Raw genomic sequence first — 9,811 nt, forward strand, 5'->3', positions numbered from 1 at the left:
GTATGTATAAGATCTATACTACTCCGTCCCATATAACTTGCAAAAACGTCTTACTTTATGGGACGGAGGGAGTACATTTATATTTTTAATCTGAGGAAAAGACTTTGTAATTAGGTGGCGAGAAATTTTCTATATAATTCTACTTGGAAGAACAAACCTCATAGATCATTTTGTTCCTTTTGAAGGTGGATAAAGTTCAGTTCGGGTGAACAGTAGGTGCACAATCCTACCATCTGAAGCCTTCAGGCCTCTTTGTATAATTTTTAAAGACAATTTTGGAGGATTCAAATCATTAGGAATCTTTCCATTATAGTTTGACTCATAGGATTTGATCCTTATAGGATTTTTTTTCCTAAGGATTCCTTTGCACTACATTTCATAGGAAATTCAACTCCACTCAAATCTCTTGAAAGAATCCTTGATTTTTCCTGTGACGCAATTAAAGAAACCGAAGTCCTACAAGATTTGTATGTGCATGACATACCAATCCCACATTCTTCCTATTCTCGCATTTTTATAATATTAGGAATCAAATAGGCCCTCAAATGCATGCCTTGAACTCGAAATCTCAAAATTAGTTGTGAGTTTCTTCTTAAGAAAATAATTTACTTTTGGCACCTTGATGGTTCCTTGAATTTATATTCTTTCCCTATAAACGCGTAAGCTAGACAAATTTGACCTTCAAAATTGCATATAGTTTGTTCTCTCAGACCATTGCACAGTACCAGATGACATGGTAGTGTTTTTGCATATTGGACAATACCATTCTCTAATACTCCCTCCATCCGGAGGGGGTAGGAAACAAAACTTCTGGTTTCTGGATTGTTTTCCCCCCAATCATCTAATAGGAGCATAGTGTCATCTGCACATTGCATATTGACAGTTCCATGTTCCTACTAATTGGAGGTCACACCTTTAATAGCTCCATTTCCATGAGCTTGTTGACTTAAATATGACAATGGTAAGCAGAAGGGGGTGCTATTGGTTCATCTTACCTCGCTCCTTTATATGTAGTGAAATATGATCCCATGGCATTATTTACCTTCCCCTAAAAAAAAGGCATTATTTACCTTAACACACACCCTCTCCTCGACCATTATTCTCGTGATCATTTCAACCACCTGATCTAAAAACCCCTTGAGTTATACTCCCTCCATTCCTAAATATAAGTCTTTTTAGAGATTCTAGTATGGACTACATACGGAGCAAAATGAGTGAATCTGCACTCTAAACTATGTCTATATACATCCATCTGTAGTCCATAGTGAAATCTCTAAAAAGACTTATATTTAGGAGCGGAGGAAGTATAATTTTATATAGAAAGGTCCAATTAATATTATCACACATGCTCCACTTTTTTATGCCTATCATGCAAAACCTAATGCAATATCAGCACCCCTGCCATAAAATGTGTGCCCTTTTTGAAAGGTTGTTTGCAGTGGTGAATAATGTCCTCTACACACTCACACAACCTATTATAGTAGAGATCTCGTTAGTCAATAATTTGACGCTAGCTTGAGTAAACAAATTAGCCTAAATTATTGTACTCTATTATGCCAGCTCCAGAGACTCTTTGGGACTAAAGTGATGGTACTATAATTAAGCCTTTTTGCATCGAGGTTCTCTATTATAGGAACCATCAAAGAAATGCTTAAGAGTAAATTTACTGATAAAATTTGATGAGAAAACCATCTGGATCATGAGCTTTATTGATTATGATGAACAGCAAACACCAGGAACATCTCATTAATATAACCTGAGGATCAGCGTTCAGCGACATGATCAAAATGGAAATTAGCATAAATAGATGCATCCTGAGACTAACCAAACAGATCCATGTAAAAAATTAGTAATATGAGTCATCAAACTTTCCCATCCCTCGATGACATTATTTCCATCTTTCAAGGACGATATTTAGATTGTGCCTCATTCTTCCGCTAGGTTTACTCGTGTAATATTTAGAATTTGCAGTCCTCGAACTCCTTTTTCTTTTGCCCTTTTGTATCCACTCGATATCACTTCCCCGCAAATGAATAACTAGCTCCTCCACTCATTGCCTATTGCCCATCAGATATTCATATTTTCTTCTTACTCTTAATGTTCCTGTTCCAGTCCATCTCAGTTAGCACTGGTCCTGCCACTGCCTAGCTATTTGCCAAGATCTGGTTGTGATATAGACACATCACACATGTGAAGTCCCTAGTCCCTAGTCCCTAGTTCGGAAATGTGAAAAGGAATACAGAAGAAAGGGGACTTGCAATGGCAGTTAGCCAGTGGCAGAAGCAGCCGCATATTCCAAGTGCGCAAAATATCACATAAATACTGCAAATTAACCTCAGATTATTGTCCCGCAGTTTTCCCTATTTCGTGTAAATTAGCCTCAGAGCTTGCAGTAGTAGCTCGTGGCATGGCACTGGCACGCACTGGCAGCTAGCTTAGCTATAAATATGTGAAGCCAAGCTGCTCCTGTTACCACGAGTTCACGATGCAGCGAGGAGTGGCTGCATCTGCATGTAGTACAACTGAGTGCACCACCGCACCGCTACCACCACAGGCGCAACCAATGGCGGCTGAGGCGGCCATGGATGGGAAGAAGGGCGGCCTAAGAACAATGCCCTTCATCTTTGGTAAGCAAATTATAGTCTCTTGCGAACTACAGTACTACTTAGAATTCGACTGCTTGCTTAAGATTAAACTGTGTGTGTTGGCTCGCGCGCTGCAGCCAACGAGGTGGCGGAGAAGCTGGCCGTGGTGGGCTTCTCGACGAACATGCTGACCTACCTCACCCAGCAGATGCACATGCCGCTGGCCAAGGCGGCCACCACCCTCACCAACTTCGGCGGCACCTCCGCCATGACCCCGCTCATCGGAGCCTACCTCGCCGACGCCTGCATCGGCCGCTTCTGGACCATCGCCGGCGCCTCCGTGGTCTACCAATTCGTGCGTACACGTACACTTGTTTCGCACGTAGACGGCGACGATACCCATACGAAGCAGAGCTGAACTGTACGTGACGCTGGTGCTTACTTCTTGCATGACAGGGGATGGCCCTCCTGACGGTGTCGGCGGCGCTGCCGCAGTTCCGGCCGGCGCCGTGCAAGGCGGCAGGGGGCGGCAGCGGCGCGTGCGAGCAGGCGCTGCCGTGGCAGCTCGCCGTGCTCTACGTGTCGCTGTTCCTGAACGCGGTGGGCGCCGGCGGGTACCGGCCGTGCATCGTGGCGTTCGGGGCGGATCAGTTCGACGAGTCGCAGACGGCGGAGCGCGCGCGGACGTGGGGCTTCTTCAACTGGTACTACTTCTGCAACGGCGCGTCGCAGCTGGTGGCCGTGACGGCGGTGGTGTACGTGCAGGACAACGTGGGGTGGGGCTGGGGCCTTGGCGTGCCGGCCTTCTGCATGGGCGTCTCCGTCGTCGCCTTCGTCGGCGGGTACCCGATGTACCGCCGGCTCGACCCGTCGGGCAGCCCGTTCACGCGTCTCGCGCAGGTGGTCGTTGCCGCCGTCCGGAAGCGCCGCGTCCCCAGGGTGGACGACCCCGGGAGGCTTTACGAGAACGACGAGATGGATGCGCCCATCTCCATGTACGGCAAGCTCGTGCACACCAACCAGCTCAGGTACGTGCGTGCGTGACGCGCCTTCTGTCAACCACCTCTCCTTTTCTTTTCTAGGAGTTCTTGGATCCCAGAATTCCCTTAAGTAACGACGCTGGATTTTCCGGCGGTCATGGTTCAACTGGTTTGGTTCTGTTCCATATATAGTAACAAAATACTTCCTCTCCCAATTACTTGTCTTACATTTGCCGTATCTAGACACGTTTTTAGGACGTAGGTAATACTTACTCCTCCGTCTTGAATTATTTGTCGCTCAAATGTATGTATATATCTAACATTATTTTAATGCTAAATACATTCATTTGAACAACAAGTAATTTTGGACGGAGGGAGTACTAGCCAAACCACCTCCAGCACAGTAAGCTTTACAAAGTTCAGCCTTCCATCAGAAAGGAATAAAATCCGCATCGTATGATCACAAGTCAGAATGTGTAATCCCCGTAAGACCGTGAACATTACAAGTCAGCAACGACGATAAGATACTGCGAGTACTAGAGGCTACCAGCGTACCAGCTATATATGTATGTAGCCAGCCAATTTAGATGGTCCAAGATCATTTATGAACAAGAGGACGTAGGAGATTAGAAGGCGATGTCAGCAAATGAGGCCAAAGCCCCTCAAAAAATAAAAAGCAAATGAGGCCAAAAACGAGCATACTCCCCCTGAGCTGGAGTGCTCTAGCTGCGCTGAGATGGGACGATAGCCGCCGCTGGACTGGATTTCAGCGGCGCAGTTCCAGTTCTAGCTCAAAATATGTTGTGTTCGAGTCATGTTTCCCACGTCTGTACCGAAAACCCACCCAACGTTGCGCTGGATTTCAGCAAAGCACAAAATATATCTGATTACTTGGTTTGCCAGCCTTCGCGTCCTTGTAACTAACCAAGATGAGCAGACAACTAATGTCAAAAAAAGAGAGCAGATAACTAATGACTCGTTCACCACACGCTCGACACCATCTTCTAGATGGCAATGAGGCCCCGAAATCCGCGTCCCCGTGGGTTTTTACCCTATTAGGGGACGGAGATGGGCGTTTTTTCAACCCCGCGGGGCTGCTATTGGGTAAAGTATAAAACCCGACACGTTTCACGGGTTCAAACCCGTTTCAGCATTACCCAAACCTGAAACCCGCCATCCCGTCAAAATACTACAATAAGCGTATTCGAGGAGTACACTCTTGAGAGTGATGATGATCATGGACATCCATCTTGCTCATTCTCTTCTTTGCAAGCTCCAGTCCTTATGTCACTCTTCAATGAACGTGTTGCTAAAAAAATGGCCAACATCTTTTAGGGTGAAATCTGAGCTAGACCATTCCTTGAAAAATGAGCTAGTTCCATTGTCCAAAAATAAATTTAGTATGTTAGATTGGTGAAAAGTTGGCGGAATACGCTATCCAAATTTGAGGCTGCTAGCACGTGATATTTTTGCAACTCCGGTTAGCACGGTTGCCTCAGAATCAACATTTAGCACAAGTGATAGAGTTCCATTTCTAAGCGGTAGAGCTCCAGTACTTATGTTTGCTTAAATATGTTGATTTCCCGTGGGTTTAGAAAACCCGATGAGTTTAGGGGACGGACAAAAAGCTAGCCCTGCGCATGGCGACGGGACGGGCTTACGATTTTCTTGTGGGGATGAGTTTGGAAAGACAAAACCCAGTGAGTTTCGTCTCCGTTGCCATCTTGACACCATCTTGCCTACTGTCATCGTCGTTTCCTTATTCTGAAAACAGACACACTTTATAGATTAACAGCAGCAATTTGTTTCCGATTAGTACACTTCTTTTTAGTGGTCTGCCCATGAAATGCGACACGCATACCTCTCTACTAATCTTACCCAACTTTACCTCCGGCTAACACTGCACAACGTCGAGTGTTTCAATTTTCCGAGTCCCTCGATGACCTGTCTGATAAAAGCTTTGATTCCCGCTTCATCTATGATCCCACGTCACCCACACTATATTCACCAAGTGCAGCCAGCAATTCTTTGCTTTTCATTTCAGATCATCACTAGGAGCTTAAAAACCCAAATTGTTGGCGTAACCCAAACTTTGGTCCCCAAATCGAGCAGTTCCAGTGATGCCAAGCCCGCCAAAACGAAGGAAGAACAACAATTATTGCTGTCCTCAAGAACTCATGAGATGAAGGAAAGAGTAATGCTCAAAACTAATCAACCTGTTTCTCGGCTCCATCCTGCAGCTACTTCGATCGCGCAGCAATTATCACCGACGGCGACCTGCCCACGATGGACGCCTCTTTCAGCAAGCAACCGCTGAACCTGTGGCGGCTGAGCACGGTGCACCGTGTGGAGGAGCTCAAGTCGGTGGTGCGCATGGGCCCGATCTGGGCGGCGGGTATCCTGGTGATCACGGCGTCGTCGCAGCAGCACACCTTCTCCCTGCAGCAGGCGAGTACCATGGACCGCCGCATCGCTCCGCACTCATCCTTCAAGATCCCCGCCGGCTCCATGACCGTCTTCACCATGCTCGCCATGCTTGTCACCCTCTTCGTCTACGACCGTGCGCTCGTCCCGCTGGCCCGCCGCCGCACGGGCCTGGACCGCGGCATCTCCTTCCTCCACCGCATGGGCGTCGGGTTCACCATCTCTGTGGCGGCCTCCCTCGTTGCGGGCTTCGTCGAGCACCACCGCAGGGAGGCCGCCGTGGCCGGGGGAACCACCGACGCTGGGACAGCCCCGCTGTCTGTGTACTGGCTGGTGCCGCAGTACGCACTGCACGGGGTGGCTGAGGCGTTCAACTCCGTGGGGCACCTGGAGTTCATGTATGACCAGGCGCCGGAGAGCATGCGCAGCACGGCAACAGCGCTCTTCTGGCTGTCCATCTCGCTGGGCAGCTACGTGAGCACACTGCTGATCACCATCGTTCACCGGTGGAGTGCCGGTCCCGACGGGTCCAACTGGCTCCCGGACAACATTAACCGGGGCAAGTTGGACTACTTCTACTGGGTCGTGACGCTGCTACAGGTCATGAACCTGGTGTACTATCTGATATGTGCTAGACAATACACGTACAAGCCCGTGCAACACCACGAGGAAGAGGAGGGGAAGGACAAGTCCATGGTGGAGCTGCAACAGAAGGTTTGAGCGAGTAACACTATGCAATGTAGTGTGATGTATATCATTACATGCAGGTACTGGCCTAGCTAGCTAGGTAGACAAATATGTGAAGATGGAGGTGAATGCATATGTCATTCAGGGTTTGTATGGGATCAGGAACAGAGAAATGTATCTAGTTCTCTAGCAAGTTGCCAAGTTGAACGAGTAACACTATGCAATTTAGTGTGATGTATATCAGTATATGGCTATATGCAGGCACTGGCCTAGCTAGCTAGAAGAAGGTAGGCAGATCTGCGAAGATGGAGGTGAATGTATATGCCATTCAAAGGTTTGTATGGAGAGCTAATATCAGGTTTCTACGAATGTGTAACTCTGCTCGTCATGTTCATAGCTGATCGCGGTAATTTGGAAGTGTTTGGTGGCAAATTCATGTGACCAATTTGTCAATGACAGAAACAATCTGATCTTGGCACCATAGCTCTTAAATCACAACTCAGCAGTGCTATATTATTCAAGAACTATACCGAGATATAATACATAGCAACACAGTCATTGTTACCATGTGGACTTATCGAATAAAGCCATTGTTGTGCACATTGACCACAATAGTTCTCTTATAACAGTTTGCCTAAGAAATGCAGTAGTGAAGATGCTGCAGGTCAGATATGGAATTAGGTCTGGTGGTACTAACCATCGGCAGTTGAGCAGAGTCGTGCAGAACCCGCTAGCTCTGGTCGATCGGACGCCCAGGGTTACCCAATCAGACGGTGAGCTTGATTTCGAAGCCGAGGGAGGGGTGGATGTGGTCGGCTGGGGATGTGACGACGGCGGTGACCGCGGCGGCAGGAGGGCCGACGGGGAGGCGGCGGGTGACCATCTCGTCGACCTTGGCAGGGTCTCCGGAGAGGAGGGCCTCCACGGTGCCGTCGCGGCGGTTGTTGCGGACCCAGCCGGCGAGGCCGAGGGACTCCGCCGTCTCGGCCGTCCAGTCGCGGAAGCCCACGCCCTGGACCCGGCCCTTGACCACCACGCGGACCGCCTTGTTCGCGAGAGGTTGGTCGGGGGGAGGCGACGAGGCGGCGGCGGCGGCGGAGGTGGCCGAGGCGGCGGCGGCGGCGGAGGTGGCCATGGCGGCGGCGAGGATGGGGCGAGGCAGCGGCAGGCGGCGATAGAGACGTGACAGGTTTTTTTTTTTTTTTTGAGAAATTAGAGACGTGACAGGTGGGACAACTGGGGGCGGAGGAATCTTTGTGCTCGTGGGCCTCTAAAGTCGAAATAGCTTTCGGCCCAAAAGCTTTGGGAAAAGGGTTGCAATTTTTGACATTTGATCGGAAGCAGCTAACCAACTAACCAAGTGATATCTCTTAGATCACCCTAAAGAACATTTTTAATGGCGCCTTTTTAAAACTAAAAAATAAATTTTTACATTGTATTTTTTTTCAAATGTCACAAATATTTTTTGGAATGCCTGAAGATTTTTCAAAAATGCCACGTACATTTTCTGAATGGTAGGAAACTTTATTTTTATCACGCAAACAATTTTTGGACATGTAATAACATTTTTATTCCCTTTTTTCATTTCCTTCTTTATCACATATACTCTTTTTCAGCACACATTGTAGCATTTTTAGTATACATGAAGCATTTATTTATACATGTTGAATATTTTTCAAACACGTAATTAACAAATTTTAGAACTACATGTTTTGAATATACTGCATCAATCTCAGTTGTAAAAAATGTCTTACATTTTGAGACAGATGGAATATTTTTCAATATGTGCTGAACATTTTTCAGATACACCATTTTTTTGGACAATATAATCATTTTTAAAAACTGCACAATCATTATTTTTACATTTTTGTGAATATTTTATAAAACTAGTCTCTACTCTTATAAAAAACAGAGTTGTTGATGATGGTGTGCCTGCCATCCTGTAATATAGATCGTCCAATTTATATCTAACGGATAGGAAGGAAAGTATGACAATTTTGCAAAAAGATACCCACACCCCTCTCCACATTTGCATATAAGGTCTTCCCTCGTTCATCATTTTCTCTCACAAGATAAACTACTCATACAAATGCATATTGATGTTCCGTGCAACGCACGGGCATCTTGCTAGTATGAACATATTTTGAAGCACAAGCATATTCTCTTAACTGTAACCTACGGTTTTTCAATGGTTTGAAACATTTTATTTGAATTATAAGGACATTTTTACATTGCAAAGAATTTTTTAGAATTGTCACATACTTAAGCACGTGAACATTTTTTATATGTCACAATTTTCTTTTATCCAATCAACACTTTTTTATACTACGCTAACATGTTTTTACTTCAGCATTTTATAAAAATATAAGTGTATTTTTTTTGAAATACATGTTTTTTAAAATACAAACAAAATAAAAATGTAAATGTAAAAAATGAAAAATAAAAAAACAGAGAAGAAAAACAAACTGCATGCAGGAAGCTATTTGGGCCGACCCATTTATAGCTACGAGAGGACACTGCCTTAGACAAGAGCCTCTTCGAAATCACTAATTAGGGAGTACTCCTTGCGGAGATCACTCCAACCTCCCCAGATTGCGACAAGTGGCGCGCTACATGTGCGTCACTTGTTGCAACCTGGGAGTTTTCCCTTTTTTCTAGATCCATTTATTCAAAATGTTTTATCTCTTAAACCGTGCGTCCAAATCTCGAACCGCTTTCGCCATTGGATTCCTCGCGTCGAGATCTTCAAAACTAGATCCCATGTTGATAGGTTTTGACGAACTTTTTTTTCACGAAAAAACCGGGCGAAAAAAACTGACGAAAAAACCAAACCGGGAACACGGGTTTTTTCCCTTTCCAGAAGAGGCACGCCCGTGCCTCTGACGAAATCACAACCGTGCCTCTCGCGGAAACAAAACCGTGCCTCTCACGAAAGAAAGAAAAAAACAGAAAATACGTTTTTTTTTCTTTTTCGAAAGAGGCACGCCCGTGCCTCTCGCGAAGAACAACCGTGCCTCTGGCGGAAGCGAAACCGTGCCTCTCGCAAAAGGAAAAAAAACAGAAAACGTGTTTTCCCTTTCCGAAAGAGGCACGCCCGTGCCTCTCGCGAAAGCACAACCGTGCCTCTCGCGAAAG

General features: G+C 46.2%; 2 protein-coding genes across 2 annotated transcripts; one reads left to right on the forward strand and one right to left on the reverse strand.

Annotated features, from left to right (window-relative positions):
* The first annotated feature begins 2,416 nt into the window (after positions 1-2,416).
* LOC119336786 (protein NRT1/ PTR FAMILY 3.1-like) lies at positions 2,417-7,086 on the forward strand. Its single transcript, XM_037608863.1, has 4 exons — positions 2,417-2,627; positions 2,723-2,940; positions 3,042-3,613; positions 5,806-7,086. Exons 1-4 carry the CDS (start codon positions 2,486-2,488, stop codon positions 6,707-6,709), a joined length of 1,836 nt encoding a protein of 611 aa, XP_037464760.1. The 5' UTR covers positions 2,417-2,485; the 3' UTR covers positions 6,710-7,086.
* A 71-nt stretch (positions 7,087-7,157) lies between these two features.
* On the reverse strand, positions 7,158-8,299 carry LOC119338747 (acylphosphatase-like). Its single transcript, XM_037610993.1, has 2 exons — positions 8,283-8,299; positions 7,158-7,782 (listed from the first exon to the last, which is right to left on the reverse strand). The coding sequence occupies exons 1-2, from the start codon at positions 8,297-8,299 to the stop codon at positions 7,443-7,445; spliced, it is 357 nt and encodes a 118-aa protein (XP_037466890.1). The 3' UTR covers positions 7,158-7,442.
* Between the last annotated feature and the right edge of the window lie 1,512 nt (positions 8,300-9,811).

Source organism: Triticum dicoccoides, chromosome 7B (assembly GCF_002162155.2).
Source record: "Triticum dicoccoides isolate Atlit2015 ecotype Zavitan chromosome 7B, WEW_v2.0, whole genome shotgun sequence".
Lineage (NCBI taxonomy): Eukaryota > Viridiplantae > Streptophyta > Magnoliopsida > Poales > Poaceae > Triticum > Triticum dicoccoides.

What these genes read in the sequence shown, in the direction of transcription:
- LOC119336786 (XM_037608863.1), top strand. Translation starts at nt 2,486, where the DNA reads ATGCAGCGAGGAGTGGCTGCATCTGCATGTAGTACAACTGAGTGCACC. An exon ending in AACAATGCCCTTCATCTTTG is followed by an intron (nt 2,628 to 2,722) that starts GTAAGCAAATTA and finishes CGCGCGCTGCAG; the next exon opens with CCAACGAGGTGGCGGAGAAG. An exon ending in GTGCACACCAACCAGCTCAG is followed by an intron (nt 3,614 to 5,805) that starts GTACGTGCGTGC and finishes TCCATCCTGCAG; the next exon opens with CTACTTCGATCGCGCAGCAA.